Source organism: Phyllostomus discolor, chromosome 5 (assembly GCF_004126475.2).
Source record: "Phyllostomus discolor isolate MPI-MPIP mPhyDis1 chromosome 5, mPhyDis1.pri.v3, whole genome shotgun sequence".
NCBI classification, from domain to species: Eukaryota; Metazoa; Chordata; class Mammalia; order Chiroptera; family Phyllostomidae; genus Phyllostomus; species Phyllostomus discolor.
The window spans coordinates 269,404-284,664 of NC_040907.2; the positions used below are offsets into that span (position 1 = coordinate 269,404).

The window sequence follows — 15,261 nt, forward strand, 5'->3', positions numbered from 1 at the left end:
CCGCCCCTCCTGCACCCCCACGTGCTCGGCTCACGGCTCCACGCCGTTGGCCAAGTCACAGGTGCGCCTGACCCGCCCCGGTTCTGACCTCCCACCCACGCCCAACACCTGTGGCCTCCACCGCCGCGGGGACTCGTGCTGGCCTTGAGGCTAGGAGGGGCGTGCGGCCGGCCCTCCACCGCGGCCAGCCTGCCGCTGCATTCTCATGGGTGCAGCAGAGGGCGCCAGAGAGCACCGAGCGCGGCTGCATCTCCGCCCGCCCACTGGAGGCTGCCGCCACAGAGCCAGGGAGAGAAGGGATGGGGGCGCGGGGGCTCAGAGAGGTAAAGGGAGTCCCCCCAGGGTCACAGAGCCAGTGAGGGGCCCCTGCTGGGCCAGGGAGCAGGGCCCCAGCTGCAGACCCGCTGCAGCCCTCCCGGTCCTGCTGTCTGCCGTGGCTCGGAGTGTGGGGCGCCCAGGCAAGAGGGCACCAAGTGGCCAGGGCCCGGGAGCCGGAGTCCCCCTGCAGCACGTCCGGTGGTCCCTGCATGAGGGGCCACGCTCAGCTACTGCTGGCTCTGCAGCCCAGCCGGCCAGCCCTGAGCCTGAGGCTGAGGTGGGGCGAAGGGCGGCCTCCATCAGGGACCGGGGGCCTCCTGGGCGGACTGAGCGCACCCAGGTCTCCGTGAAACCGGCACCTGGGCCCTCGGGGCCGTGGCCACGTTCCCTGCTGGCACCCAGGCTGCCTCACGGCCATGCGGCTTCAAGGCCCCCTCCCGCTGGGCCCTGTCCCAGCTCACAGACCTCTCCCTGCCCCCCACCCCACCCCACCCCACCTCACCATGTGCCCCTGCCTCTGGGCTGCCCATGTGGCCCACGGAGACATCAGTACCGACTGACCCAGGAGGTTCCGGCTCCCCCAGGTGCAGCCGACCTGTAGCCTCGGGGCTCGTGGGCGTGGCCTGAGTCCTCAGGGAGATGCCGCTCCCAACGCCTCTGCCATCCCTGGACCCTGAGCGGCTGCAGTGACGCACAGGGACCCGCAGTGTGACGAGACGTGCGTGTTGGTAGAGCAGCCTGCCCCGTCCTGACGAGCCCCCATCCCCGGGGCTCCCCCAAGGGCCTGGGCCGTCCACTGCTCTTAAGGTCCCAGTGCCCCCCCTCCCCAGAACCACTGCTGTTTGCCCCCAGAGGCAACGGTCACACCCCGGGCCCCACACAGCCCACGTTCAGGACCCGAGGGACCCGAGGGGCAGGGGAGGTGGGCGGGGGATGGAGACCGGGTGCCACGGGGTAGGCGAACGCAGGCCCGACTGGCCGCCGCTTCGAAGGCCAGCACTCGAGGGGCAGGGGCTGGCGTTCAGATAAGAAGGGGGACCCACACCTCGGAGCCCCTCTCCCCCTCTCAGTGCCACAGAGGTGCTTGTCTGTAAGGAGGGAGAGGGGACGGAGCAGGCAGGTGAAGGGGGGGTGCAAAGTTCTCTGCGTGCAGACGGGCACGGTCCCCTCCGCCGGGGCAGGTGACAGCCCTTGCACGTCACCCAGGTTTAGTCAGCCCGGCTCTGCATCATCGGGGCCCCCGCGGTTGAAGGTCAGCGCTTCCCCTGGAGCGTTAAGGTCGGGCCTGTGTCTTCTGTGGTTCCTAGAATTCTTGTACAAGCAGCTCCTTATCTCCAAGCCACACGAGAGTCAGCACTTAGAGGCAGCGTCAGTTCCCACTGTCACAAAGTTCCGCCGTTGCAGCGCGGCGGCGGCACCTGGCATCTTCAGCTGGGCAGCAGTCTCAGTGGGGGCGGCCGGGACCCCCGAGTGGGGGACCAGCAGCGCCGGGGGCCCAGGACAGGACTGCCCGGCCCTGCGCCGGCCCCGGCAGTGACCCAGGACAAGCTCTCTCTGGGGTGGCTCCCCCCGGCCCCCACCGAGGGTCTCTGTCCAGCTGGGGCTCCAGCCTCAGCAAGGGGAAGGGCAGGTACCGGGTGGGGACCGGCTGAGGCCGGAAGGGCTTCTGGGAACCCAGGCGCCGCTGGATCCTTATCTGACACTGAACTCCAGCCCCGGGGGTGGGGCTGTGGTTTTCCGGAACAGCTGGAGACTGGCTCCTGGGGGCGGCGGTTCTGGGGTGGGCAGAGTCTCACCTTGGGGTCCCTCTGGGACTGGGTGGCCAGGCCAGGCTACCGGCCTCTGCGGGGGTGGGGAGGCACACACCTGCCTCACGCTGGGAAGCTGGCTGAGGGGGAGGGGAGGGAGCCCCCCACAGCCCCTTAACTCCGAACCACCTCCCCACCCCCCTTTCCCCACAGCCAGCACCCCTGAGTCTCCTCAGGCCCCCTGCCCTGGGCACTGCCCCCATTGCCTGCCCACCCTTCCTGCCTCGGAACCCGGAGTTGCTCAGGCCTCCCTACCTAAGCCCCTCTGCCACCTGATGCCTGAACCCCCACCCCTCAGCCTCACACCGAGCACGGGCCCTTTCCGGGGCAGAGCCCAGCCAGCCCTGCAGACCCTGGGGTCCCGGGGGCTCCAAGGAGGCTGCCTGAGCAGGCGTGAGAGCCCGGAGGTGGGGAGTGAGGGGGGGGGCAGGTGGAGATGAGGTGACGGCGGAGCAGGGGCGCCTCTGCTGTGCGTGGGGCGTGAACGCCAGGAGAGAACCACCCCCAAGCCCTCCCCGGGCCGGAGGCCGCCTGCCCAGACCCCTGCCACCTCCCACTGCACCTGGCGGCTGGAATCCCCCGCCACTCTGCGTCACTCCCGCCGCCCCCACCCCGGCGCTGACGCTGGGCGCCGAGCTCTCCAGAGGAGTTTCCACGCTGAGTCAGCCCTGCCTCGCCCACCTGCCGGGCCGGGACTCGGGCGTGGGCGGGCCGCGGGCCACCACCGGTGGTTTCTGGGGAAGGTCTTCCTATGACCTGAGGCCTGGCTGTCCCCGGGGGGCCAAGCCAGGCGGGGAACCCTTCCCTGCTCCCCCTGTCGGGGGACAGCCTGAGCAGGCACCGGGGGAGGGTCCGGGACAGCGGGGGTGCCCACCTGAGAGCCTGTCTGTGGGGTGGAACGGTCCAGGGCCCAGGTGACAAGAGCAGGCCCCAGGAGGGCTGGCTTCCCGAGGGGAGCGGGCAGCACAGGAGACCCGGCCTGGAGACACAGGGACAGTGCGGCGGTCTGCTCCGAGGACAGCCTGGAAGGTGCCCACCCCGGTTTCCTGATTTGTTAGCTGGTGCGCCTGGGACTCACCAGGCACTTGGGCTCCACGGACGTACCCAGAGCCTGCGGCCTGGTGGGCATGGAGAAGGTGCCCGAGGACAGGCATTTCCCCAGGGACCACAGTCACGAAGGCATCCCTAACCCTCCTGCCAGGGGTGCACATGAGCTGTGCTGTGCGGGGTGGGGCGATGCCCTTGGGTGGGACACCCACCCGAGGTCCTCTGTCCTCCATCTCCCTGCCGTGCGCAGTGCCCACCCCCTGCCCGCCGGGACTGGCGGGGTGAGGACCAGCGAGTGAGTCGGGGGGGCTCTGCAGGGCAGCGTGCAGGCAGGAGGGGAGGGCGGGGGGTGGTGCTGGAGCACTCGGGCTGCCAGTGGGCGTCCAGGTGTGCTGTCGCCTGGAGGGTGCCGCTGAGACGGGTCCCCACTGGCCCTGGTTCCACCCTGGAAGCCTGCGCCAGTGAGCACTTATCAGACCTCCCTGGGTGCCAGCCCTGCCGGGAGGCTGGGAGGAACCCCAGAACCATGCTCCCCGGGATCCACGTCCCGTGACCTGGCAGAGGCCCGCGGCAGGGCGGGGAGGTGGGCTGGGGCCACAGGCGGCTGAGTTGAGATGGCCACCACCCACCCGGAGGAGCTGAGGGCAGAAGCGGACCTGGCCCCAGACTCTGTGCCCAAATGACGCACGGCAGGCACCCCCCGGGGCCGGGCGGGGTGCCCAGCCTGAGCCCAGAGTCCGGAGCAGCGGCAGCCCTGAGACCTGACACAGGCCCAGGACCTGGCTACCCTCGCGTGTGCCAGGCAGGCGAGCAGCGGGGTCACTGGACGGCAGCGAAGATGCCCAGAGCGCAGCTGCCCGGCACAGCCCCCCGCCCCAGGACGCCTCCCGAGCCCTGTGGTTCCTGCTCTGGGTGGCCCGACTTCTGCTCCCAAACTCCACCCCCACCCCACCTAGCCCAGGGGGGATGGCGGCCTCGGCAGGGGTTGCCCCGGGGCCCGTGCCTCGAGTGCCCACCTCTGCCCGGCACACGTCCACTCGGGTCGCTGGACAAGTGTTTATTGGGCTCTGCCTGCAGCCTGTCGTGGGCCGCGTGGCCTCCCGTCCAGGGAACCAGGGCCCACAGACCCCACCCCATTGGGGCCAGCAAGGGAGGGAGGCAGCCCTGCCGGTGACATCTCCCGCTGTCCAGCGACAGCTGTGGCCTCTTCTGCGTGGTCTGGGGAGCCATCGCTGCCACCGTCCCCACCCGCTTCCACCGCCGAGGGGAGCAGGGCCAGGCCAGACCCGGGCCCCTCACAGGGCCCAGAGCCCATGCACCCGAGGGTCGGCCCCGGGCCGGTCCAGGGAGGCCTGCGTCAAGGTCCACTGTGCTGGAAGGAGGCCGGGCCTCACACCCACAGGTTGCCCGGCGGGCCCTTGTCCTCCCCCGGGTCCTCTGAGAGCCGCCCCCCGCGCTCCTCCTCTGGAAACTGGCAGCTGTAGGTGTCCTCGACCACCGGCGGCGCCTCCAGGAGGGGCTGGGTCTCTGCGGAGGGGCCTCGGTCAGTGGGCAGGCCACGGAGGGGCCCCCCTCCCCTGCCTGGGCACAACTGACCTGGGGGCTGCACGAGCTGCCTCCTCAGCTGCCAGAGCTGCAGCGCGAGCTGGGCCGCGACCACGGCCAGGATGCAGGCGCCCAGGACCAGCAGCGCGGTGAGCGGGCAGCGCGGCTCTGCGGGCGGCGGCGGCGGCGGCAGCTCGCACACGGCGTCGTGCGTCCTGTTCCCGGGGAACAGGGTGCGGAGGCCGGACCGGGAGCAGCTGGGGCGCGGGCACACACAGCCCTTCGTCAGCCCTCAGCCACCAGCAGCCCCCACTACGGCTGCTGCCCGACCTCTTGGGGGTCGCCGCGCCCGGAGGGATGGGAGAGCCCCCCCCACTCCCTGGGAGCCGCCCGAAGGCCCCCCCAGGACTCACTCTGCCCAAGGGTCACAGCGGCCCTCGCTGCCCCCGGAGAAGGTCCCCTCGGCACAGTCGATGCATATGAAGCCATAATTGTACTCCCCTGCAGACAGACAGAGGGACGGAAAGACAGATGGACAGGCAGCCGGGCTACTGGTGGGTGTGGACCCCCTCACGCGTCCCCTGGACAGGGGTCTCAGCGTCCGAAGGACGGGGCCCCAGAGAAGCCAGCGTCCAAGTGTGCCTTGTCCAGGGCAGGCGTCTGTGGGGGAGGCAGCCTTGGGGGGACCCGGAGGCCATGGCCCTGGGCTGAGTGGAGGCCCCCCGGGGGCACATGGGGAGGGGGCGGTGATGGGGCCGGGGTGGGGCGGAGTGGCAGAGAAGGCCAGGCCTGTGCTGGTCCCGAGGGCCGGAGGGCCGGAGGGCAGGAGGGTCCCGGACAGAGGGGCCATGGCTGGCGTCCCCGTTGGCCCTAGACCTGCCACCCTCCAGCCTCACAAGACCCCCCTGCGTGGGCACCGTCCCAGGCCCTGGATGAGGGAAGGGCTGGCCGAGTGGCTGCAACGCTGACCCACAAGGAGCCCCTGCCCGAGGCCGAGTCTGTGTCCCCCACTCCTTCCCCGCCCGCATGCCACCCAAGTACAGTGTCCGCTGCTGCGAGTGGCCGCCCAGGCTGAAGCCCGGAGGGACTTACCGCGGGGATCCGCCTTCTGGCCGGGCGGGCAGGGGTGGCGTTTGCAGGTCTCGCACTGTGGGTCTCCGCAGTGGAACTCGGGCTGCAGACAGGTGCAGGGCCCCCCTGGACAGGCCTGGGCTGGGGGGGACAAGCTGGCGCCTCAGCAGCTGGGCCGAGCGCTCCTCCCCAGGGCTGCCCCCGTCCAGCCCTCCAGGGTGGAGGGGCATCAGGGCAGGCAGCCCACTCTCAGACGCCACCAGGGGGCAGAGGGCACCTGCCTGGGAGCCAGGACCCTTACTTGGCCCACCGCTCTGCCTGAAGCTGGGCCAGCCCAGCCCGGCGTGGCTGTGGCTGTGGCTCTGCTTGGGACCGGAGCCGTCCCTGCCACACAAGGAAGTGGCCTGGGGGCCGCTCTCACCCTGCACTGCGCCAGCTGCCACGGGCCTTAAGGCAGTCCGCCTGCCCTCCTCCGGGCCCCAGCCCCAGGACCCCTCAGGGTGGCACCCTGGTGTCTTTCCTTTGATATGTGTCCCCAAACAGGCACATTCCACCTGCCCCTCACCCACAGCCGCAGGTCAGAGGCGGGAGTAGGGGGTGCGGGGCAGGAAGTGGCCTGGGTGATGACCAAGGACCCCTTAGGCACTCAGTAGGAGCCAGGACCCCAGGTCCGTCTTGGAAACAGCTTCTGTCCCCTCGCCCCGGGTCCCCGCCTCAAGCCACCGGCGGGAGCCGGGCTGCTTCCACCCCCCGGGCTTGCGGCGGCGCCCGGAAAGCTTGCCCACTGCTTCACCCCTGCCGGTCTGCGCACGCGGAGGGAGCGCAGCGCCTCTGAGCCGGGAGCCGGGACCCCATCCCCGCCCGCCCGCCCGCCCGCCCGCTGCGCGCCTTACCCGAGTCACATGGGCCGCAGCAGCGCGCGTTCGTCCCGGTGCCCTTCAGACGGCGCCCGGGGTCGCATCTCGGGACTCCGGGGGTACACTGGCCCAGGCCAAGCGCGCAGAGCAGCGCGACGCCCCACAGGGCCGCCCGTGCGCCCCTAGCGCCCATGGAACCGTCACCCAAGCGAGCTCCCCAACTTGGAGACGCCATCACACCTCACCGGGCACGCCCAGACCCCGCCCCACAGGTCCGCACGCAGCCCCGCCTCTACCACGCCCCAGGGGGCGAGAGAAATTGCTACCACCGGGACCCCCAACACGCAGCGACTCAGGGCTCGCGGGGCAGGCGGAGCGCAGTCAGGGCACCTCTGTGCAAACCGCTGAATGCACAGCACGGAGGGACCCTAATGTAAGGGGGGCTCCTGGGTGACGGTGGCGTGTCCGTTGTGACCCATGCACCCTCTGTGGGGACGTTGGTAACGGCGACCGCTGTGCGTGGGTGGGGGCCGATGGGGAGTCTCTACCTGCCCCTCGATTTCGCTGTGAGCCTAAAAGTGCTTTGAAAAATAAAGCCCGTTTCCTCCGAATCCAGTGGGTCCCAGCCGCTGAGGTCGGAGTCCACTGACTGTGCCCCAGACACATGTGGAGGGACCTCGGGGGTCCCTAAGTGCTCCTGCCCGACCTCTTCCCGGGACCTCCTGTCCACAGCCCCCCCTCCCCAGCCCAGTGGTGAGCGGCGCGGGGGTGGGGAGGTCTGAAAATCTCTCTATGCAAAGCCTGTGGCCACCTGGTCTGCAGAGACAGGGGGGTGTGGGCAGGAGGGCAGCAGGGGTGGGCTCTGGATGTGGGTGGTCAGTCAGGCCCTGAGTCATCGTGGGTGGGCACTGCCCACAGGTGGGTTCTCAGGAGGGACCTCCCCATGCGGGTGGGACTGAGCCCGAGCTGCTCCCTCCCTGGGCCCCTTGGCCCCTGGCTGAGCCCCCTCCCACCTCCAGCCCCCCTGGACTCTCAGGGGGAGCGGGGGGCAGTCCCCCGTGCTCCCTGAAGCCCCCAGACCCAGAGCCCCACCTGCCCCAGGTATGGCCACACCCACTAGGCCTCGGCTCTGAGCTCAGCACCCAGCAGCCTGGGATGCCACCTGGGGGTCAGTAGGAGCGCCCCACCCACTTTCTGGGAATTAGGGTGAGCGCCCCTCCACTTTGAATTGTTACGGTGAGCCTTCTTCCTGGCGGGGCTCCAGCAGCTTGGGAGGACCCCCACGCCCCCGTGGGTGCAGCCTGCAGCCACCCTGCCCGTGCTTTTGAGCCCCAGGGAGCCTCTCCCCCTCCCAACCCAGGGGGCTCCTCGGCACGTGGGAGGGTCCCCGGAGGACAGTGGGCGAGGAGAGGCCGGGGTGCTGGCGGAAGCCGGAGGCCCATGGAGCCCGCGCGGGCGCAGCCCTGACTGCTGAGGGGCTCCGGCCCGGATCTCCCTGCACAGACCTGGTCATCCTGGAGACTGTGGAGCCCCAGCCCTCGCTGGGGCTCCTGAGCCACAGAGAACAGCCTCCAACTCACCTTGACACGGTCCCTTGTCTCTCTGAGCCTCAGTTTCCCCATGTGGCACTGAAGGGCTCTGGGGCCTGCCTCCTCCAGGAAGCCCAGCTAGATTGTCTGGCTTTGTTTCCCTGCCCTGCTGAGGCTCAGCACCGGGGAGCTGGCGGAGCCTGCTGGGGGTGTGGGGGCTGGGCACCGGGGTCCCTGGGTGGTCGGGGGTGGGGGGCCAGGTGCCCACGGCCGGAGGTGTGCCGGCTGTGATGCCGACAGGCCCAGAAGACCTGCGTGGGGGCAGCTGCCCCTTTTCTGAGAGAAACGATGGCGTGAGGGGGTTGTGACTCAACCCTTGCTCTCAGGTCCTCAGACGGGGGTCTCCAGGGTGGCTGTGGCTCCCAGCTGCCGGAGACCCTGAAGGTAAGGTGGCGCCAGTGGGGCCAGGGAGCCCCGAGATCTGTGTTCAGGTCCTAGTGGGGAGGTGGGTCCGAGAGCGAGGGCGGAAAGGGAGGCCATGTGGCCCCACCTGGATGCCAGGTAAAGGTGCTCTGAGTGGAGAATCGGGGCACTGTTTATTTTACAGGCAGGGGGGCCAGGTCTGTGCTGGCATGCGACCCTCGGTTCGGTGAGCGCCCAGAAAACACACTACACCCCCTACAGCGATGCTCGTCCTTCGGTCCTTCCCAGCAGGGCGGTTGGAACCTTCTGGAATCAGCAAGGTGGGCGGGGGCGGAGTCACCGCCCTCACCTGCAGCTCCGCAGACGCGAGGGGCCCAGCCGTGTGCTCAGAGGGCGGCGCGAAGAGCCGTTGAAAGGCAGAGCGACGCCAGAAAGCACCGGTGCCCACGCCCGCCTTCCTGTCCCCGCCACGGGGCGGCCCCTGGAGCCGGCGCGGCTTCCGCGACGGGCAGTGGGGCTGAGGCGGTTTTCTGCTTCTTTGTTTCCAGCTTTATTAACAGCTCACGAGCAGCCGTGAACCTGCATCGTACCGTTTATCTCGGCGTTCAGAAGCAACCCGTGTGCGTGCCACGGGGGGCCCACGGGGGAGTCCGGCATTCGCCAGAGGGCCGGGGTGCGGAGAGATGGAGGGTTGTCACTCCACAGGGCCAGACGGGGGAGCCGGGAGGGGGCGCACCAGGTGGGCGCCCCTGGGCCCTGCGGCTGGGGGGCGGGATGCAGCTCGACCCCCAGGCCTGGGACTCGGGCAGGAGAAAGTCTGGAAGGCGTCAGCAGAGCCAGTCCCAGACAAGGGGCAGCACAGAAGCGATGAGGAGGCAGCCACCCTCCGTCCACGCCTCTGTCCCACAGTGGACACGGAGCCCCGGGCTGGGGTGGGCGTGGGGAGAAGCCCCTCCCCATGACCCCCGGCCTTCCAAGCCCCGAGGTCCAGACCCTCCCTTGGGCCCCATGTGGAGGCCCTGTCCCCACGGCAGGGGTGACAGCCCTGTTCGGCCCTGCGGGGGCCCGTGGAGACCGACGGCTTTCTTCCCTTTGCAGCTGGAGGGACCGGGGATGGGGTCAGAGGTCTGAGGGGGAAAGGTCGAGGCCCGTGGGGCGACTGTGGACAGCAAGCTGCCAGCAGGTGGGAAGCCCCGGTCGGTCGGCGGGGCTGGAAGGGCCGGGGGCGGGCACCGAGCCGGCGGGCCGGACGTGGCCCCGGGGCAGGGCTCTGCCCGAGCACCATGCTCGCGCTCACGAGTGGCGTCCCCCGGCCCCTCCCGGCAGGCAGCACCTGAGCAGGCCCGAGGGCGTGCCCCCTCCCGCCGTGGCTTGTGGTTTCGCTCACTTGGGCTGGTCCCACGCAGCTTCCTGTCAGCGTTTCCACGCTGGATCCCGGCTTCCTGTGCCCTTTCGGCCCTCGGTCTGGTTCCGCTGGGGCGGATGCTCGCTGGCAGGGCTGCCGGGGCCGGCTGCTGTCACGGGCGGGCGCGGCTGGTCTCTTTCCGAAAAGCCCCCGAGTGCTGGCCGGGGGCTGTCTGAGTGCGCCAGGACGTCTCCGTCCCCCTTGCTGTTCGGGTGGACGTTGGGGCGTCTGCTTTGAGGCCCTCCGCTCACGTCCCACCAGGCCCCTGTCCGCAGGGCTTGGGAGCGTGGCCACGCTCGAGGACCCTGGGGGTGCTCGGCCCTGGGCACCCGGAGGGCACCGAGCAGCACCGGAGACCCCGGGGGGCACGGGTGGGGGTCCGGGTCGCCACGCACTCGTGGCCGGCGGGCACAGGCTTTGAGGGGCTGGGAGGAGGGGCAAGCCACACAGGGCCTCCTGCAGGGACGGTGGGGCCGTCCTCACCGCTCCTCTGAAACCTAGGCCTCAGTGTCCCCCCTGCGCCGTGAGCTCCGGGCCCAGGACCCCGCCGACCCCTGCACCAGGCCCCGATCTTAGCTCTGGCTCCAGGCCGCCCGCAGCGCACACGGCCCCAGCGCCCCGGCCCCCACGCGTGTGCCCACAGGCGCCTAGACTGAGACCGCGTCGGCCGACGGCGTTTATTGGGAGCCACCGCGGGTGGAGTATGCACGGCATACATAGCCGAGCCCGGGGGCGGGCCCAGGCGCGCCTAGAACGGCGCAGGGCAGGCGACAGGGTGCCGGGGGGGACGGGGCGACGGAGCGGCAAGCCGGGGTGGGTGCCGGGGCGCCGGGGCGAGGGGCTGGCAGGACGAAGGGGTGCTGGGGCGCAGCTGCTCAGAGCTTGGCCAGGGCGGAGTGGGCGTCCGACTGCTCCTCTTGGACGGGGGTCCGGCAGCTGCTCCCTCCTGGGGGGGGGGGTTGCGGGGAAAGCAGAGGTGGAGGTGGGTCGGGGCCTGGGGCTCCGGGTGGGCGGTCCGGGCGGGCAGCAGCGGCACTCACCGGGGTGCTTGGCGCGGGGGGCGGGCAGCCTCCAGGCCTTGTAGTGCTGCAGCAGGACCAGCGCGGCGGCCACCGGGGCCAGCAGGCCCAGGCACAGCCCCAGGCCCAGGACGGCGGCCAGCTCGGGGCCTGCGGCGAGAGCAAGGCTGGGTGGGGTCCACCAGAGGGGGCCCCCCTCCCCACACCCACCCTCTGGATTGGGGGCCCCGCTGGGGGAGGCCAAGCACCCTTACCCCTGGGGGGCTCCGCAGGGGGCATGGCAGGCCCCTGTGAGGGCCTGGGCCAGGCGGTGGGGGGCTGGGTGGTGGGGAGCAGGGCTGGGGAGCCTGGGGTCCTCTCAGGGAGTGTGGCTGGGGGCGTCCTGCCCTCACAGATGGCGTCCGAGCTGTTGCTGCCGGCCCTCAGGGTGCGCTTCCCCTCCAAAGTGCAGCTGAGGGCAGGGGCGTTGTCAGGGACCCGTGGGGCCACACGGGTTTGGTGGGGGGCCTCCGGTGGCACCAAACCCCACAACTCAAGGCGGGTGGAAGAGGGGGCCGGGGCCCGGCCGCCCCCAGGAAGCTCGGCCCCACCTGCAGGGTCTCTGAGGCTGCGGCTCACCCCCATGCCCCCTCCCTCACTCTGCTCCCCAAGGGCTCCTCCCGGCCCTGCCCGCAAACCCCTGCCCCGCCAGGAAGCCCTAAAAGACGACCTCCCAGCGGCGGCTGAGTGGGGGCCTCCCTCACTCCCGGGGCCGGGGCCAGGTGGCTCAGGTCCCCCTGCCGCCCAGTGGGAAGGCCAGTGGGCGGAGGCCGGGCCGGGGCTGGGCACAGGATGGGCCATCGTGGGGGACGGGTCCAGGAGCTCCCCGAGCTGGCGGCTTCCTGCTTCTGGACGTGGCTCCTGGCTCCCAGGTGGCCAGGCCCCTGGGCCTCCCAGCCCCTGGGACACTCACTTGGTCCAGGGTTTGCAGGCCGAGTTGTCACCGGAGGAGAAGTGTCCTGGTGGGCACGGGGCACAGTCTGCCACAAACACAGCACAGTCTGCAGTGACGACTGCATTCGAGGCCGGGCCCTGGCTGCCCGCCCCTCGGCCTCTGGAAGCCCCTCCCGGACGCCCCCCGCCCCCCCTGGCCAGACCCGGAGCCCCAGCCCCTGCACCCACACCTGAGCGTGACCTGTTGGGAGGGGCCCTGGGCCCGGCCTGGGAGAGGAGTGCCGGGGAGGAGGTGGCAGCATGGGATGCGGGGGACATGGACGGGCCCCGGCCCGGGCTCACCAACTCCTCGCTTGAAGCCACCGCGGGGCTGGGTGCCAGGCCGGCAGCTGCACACGGTGTCGTTGGTGGCCGTGCACATCCGCTTGACTTCACTCCCACTTCCTGCAGGACGCGGCTGGTCTCAGGCCGAGGGCGCAAAGCCTCTGGCCCCGTCCAGCGGCCCCCTGGACGCCTGAAGGCCCCTCGAGGCGGCCTCCCTCCTGGCCACGTGGACCAGGCACGGCCCCAGGGCAGCCTGGCCTCCCTTCCCGCCCTCCCTCCAGCCCGCAGGACCCTGCGTGGCCCGAGAGGCCACGTGGCCAACACGCGCCACACCCCAAGTCCACGTGGTCTCGGCTCCCCGGGAGGCGGGAGGTGCCGCCGGGGACCCCCGGGCGGAGCGAGCCCCGCTGTGGTTTGGGGCTGGTCCTGCGGCTGTGGGGGCCCCGGGAGCCTCCCGGGAGCGTGATCTCGGGGGGCGGGGGCCGGGGGCCAGGCCTCACGCTGGTTGCACTGGGTGCAGGGTTTGCAGGTGTCGTAGTTCACAGCCTCGTTGTAGAAGCCGGGCTTGCACGGCAGGCACAGCGAGTCCCGGCTGTCGGTGCAGCGGCTCAGCATCTGGAAACCTGCGGGGGAGTCGGGGCTGTGCAACCCGGCCCGGCCCCGGCCGGGCGCGAGGGCCCCGCCGCCCTGGAGCACCGCCCGCTCTGTGCCCAGGCCGCTTGCCCCACGACTCCCGCCCCCTGCCCCCCGCGCGGCCCCGTCCCCAGCTCCCACGTCCCCTGCTGGCGCCCCCCCCCCCCCCCGCGCCCCCACAGGCAGGCGGGCGGGCGGGCGGGCGCTCACCTGGGTCGCACTCCTTGCAGCACTTGTGGCCCCTGGGGTAGGTGTTCTCCTTGCAGACCGGCTGGGCCGCGGCGCCCAGCCCCAGGAGCAGCAGGGCAGAGCAGAGCGCGCCGGGCCACGGAGCACCCACACACCTCCTCATCGCGCCGGCAGCACAGGAGTCTGGGGGTTTTCCTTGCAGGATGTGGCTATAAAGGCTGGGGAGGAGGGGCAGGGCGGGCGTGAGGAGGAGGGGACCGGGAGGACACCCCTAGACTGCACGGCCACTCACTGCCAGGGCGTCGTGCGTCCCGTTCCCGGGAACAGGGTGCGGAGGCCGGACCGGGAGCAGCTGGGGCGCGGGCACACACAGCCCTTCGTCAGCCCTCGGCCACCAGCAGCCCCTGCTACGGCTGCTGCCCGACCTCTTGGGGGTCGCCGCGCCCGGAGGGACGGGAGAGCCCCCCCCACTCCCTGGGAGCCACCCGAAGGCCCCCCCAGGACTCACTCTGCCCAAGGGTCACAGCGGCCCTCGCTGCCCCCGGAGAAGGTCCCCTCGGCACAGTTGACGCATATGAAGCCATAATTGTACTCCCCTGCAGACAGACAGAGGGACGGAAAAACAGATGGACAGGCAGCCGGGCTACTGGTGGGTGTGGACCCCCTCACGCGTCCCCTGGACAGGGGTCTCAGCGTCCGAAGGACGGGGCCCCAGAGAAGCCAGCGTCCAAGTGTGCCTTGTCCAGGGCAGGCGTCTGTGGGGGAGGCAGCCTTGGGGGGACCCGGAGGCCATGACCCTGGGCTGAGTGGAGGCCCCCCGGGGGCACATGGGGAGGGGGCGGTGATGGGGCCGGGGTGGAGCGGAGTGGCAGTGAAGGCCAGGCCTGTGCTGGTCCCGAGGGCCGGAGGGCAGGAGGGCAGGAGGCCAGGGAGGGTCCCGGACAGAGGGGCCATGGCTGGCGTCCCCGTTGGCCCTAGACCTGCCACCCTCCAGCCTCACAGGACCCCCCTGCGTGGGCACCGTCCCAGGCCCTGGATGAGGGAAGGGCTGGTCAAGTGGCTGCAACGCTGACCCACAAGGAGCCCCTGCCCGAGGCCGCGTCTGTGTCCCCCAAGCCAGCGAGCTTCCTCCCACGCCCACACACACAGCCCAGGCACAGCCGCTGCTGCGAGTGGCCGCCCAGGCTGAAGCCCGGAGGGACTTACCACGGGCCTCCACCTCCTGGCCGGGCGGGCAGGGGTGGCGTTTGCAGGTCTCGCACTGTGGGTCTCCGCAGAGGAAGTCGGGCTGCAGACAGGTGCAGCCCCCCCGGATAGGCCTGGGCCGGGGGGGCCAAGCTGGCCCCTCAGCAGCTGGGCCGAGCCCCCTGGCACCTGCAGCCCCGGCCAGCTCCCGGGGAGGAAGGGGAGGCGACACCAATCCTCGTCCCTCAGCCAAAGGCGCCCAGAGTCCACGGGTAAACTGAGGCAGCCCCCTCGGTCAGGCGACAGGGTCGCAGACTGGACCTTCGCCCAGCACTAGCTCCGGGGGGAGGGGAGAGCCCCGGGCCGCAGAGCAGGAGCACAGGCCCCCGCGGGGGCGGCAGCCGTGCGGGTGGGTGCGTGCGCAGCCGGGTCTGAGCGCAGCAGGTGCTGGGGTGACCCTGGGCTCCCAGGTTCGCATGCGGGAGCCCCGACCCCCAACCGGCTGTGTCTGGAGACGACCTCGGTCAGAGGTCATGGGGCGGGGCCTGACCCCACAGGACTGGCATCCTCTCAAGAAGCGGGAGCAACCCCAGGGAGCCCCCCAGCGGGACGAGCACACGACGTCACGCGCAGGTGGCTGCCCACCAAGGACAGCGACCTCGGGAAACCAGCCTGGCCGGCCCCCGGATGCCGTGGGTCCAGACCCGGGGCTGGGGACGGGAAGCCCCAGCCGCCCAGGCCACCATCCACCTCTGGCACTCCCACCGGCCAGCCTGGGCAGACCGGCACACGCAGCCGAGCGGGCGTCTGTCCTGTCCCCGGGGCCCATGGCCCCGAGCGGGGGGCGGGGGGTGTCCGTGTGTGTGAGGGTCACGTGGCACTGGCCCCCCGCGCTGGAGGGCACGTGTGGCTGCTCCCAGGTGCCCCCGGGCCTGTGTTGGGGGAGTTTCCGTGAGGACAGCATCTCAACACCCC

At 71.3% G+C, this 15,261-nt stretch overlaps 2 protein-coding genes across 4 annotated transcripts; both read right to left on the reverse strand.

Moving 5' to 3' along the window:
* Positions 1-4,215: 4,215 nt before the first annotated feature.
* On the reverse strand, positions 4,216-7,238 carry TNFRSF18 (TNF receptor superfamily member 18). Of its 2 annotated transcripts, XM_036025152.1 has the most exons (5): positions 6,683-7,238; positions 5,811-5,930; positions 5,132-5,219; positions 4,770-4,975; positions 4,216-4,700 (listed from the first exon to the last, which is right to left on the reverse strand). In XM_036025152.1, exons 1-5 carry the CDS (start codon positions 6,879-6,881, stop codon positions 4,564-4,566), a joined length of 750 nt encoding a protein of 249 aa, XP_035881045.1. In that variant the 5' UTR covers positions 6,882-7,238; the 3' UTR covers positions 4,216-4,563. The 2 variants fall into 2 exon arrangements, with proteins under 2 accessions (XP_035881045.1, XP_028369182.2); XM_028513381.2 differs by lacking the exons at positions 5,811-5,930; positions 6,683-7,238 and having other exon boundaries at positions 5,132-5,726.
* A 3,428-nt stretch (positions 7,239-10,666) lies between these two features.
* TNFRSF4 (TNF receptor superfamily member 4) lies at positions 10,667-14,571 on the reverse strand. Of its 2 annotated transcripts, XM_036025153.1 has the most exons (9): positions 14,308-14,571; positions 13,610-13,697; positions 13,123-13,319; positions 12,780-12,902; positions 12,298-12,399; positions 11,975-12,041; positions 11,277-11,473; positions 11,044-11,172; positions 10,667-10,949 (listed from the first exon to the last, which is right to left on the reverse strand). In XM_036025153.1, exons 3-9 carry the CDS (start codon positions 13,262-13,264, stop codon positions 10,879-10,881), a joined length of 831 nt encoding a protein of 276 aa, XP_035881046.1. In that variant the 5' UTR covers positions 13,265-13,319; positions 13,610-13,697; positions 14,308-14,571; the 3' UTR covers positions 10,667-10,878. The 2 variants fall into 2 exon arrangements, with proteins under 2 accessions (XP_035881046.1, XP_028369181.1); XM_028513380.2 differs by lacking the exon at positions 14,308-14,571 and having other exon boundaries at positions 13,394-13,697.
* Between the last annotated feature and the right edge of the window lie 690 nt (positions 14,572-15,261).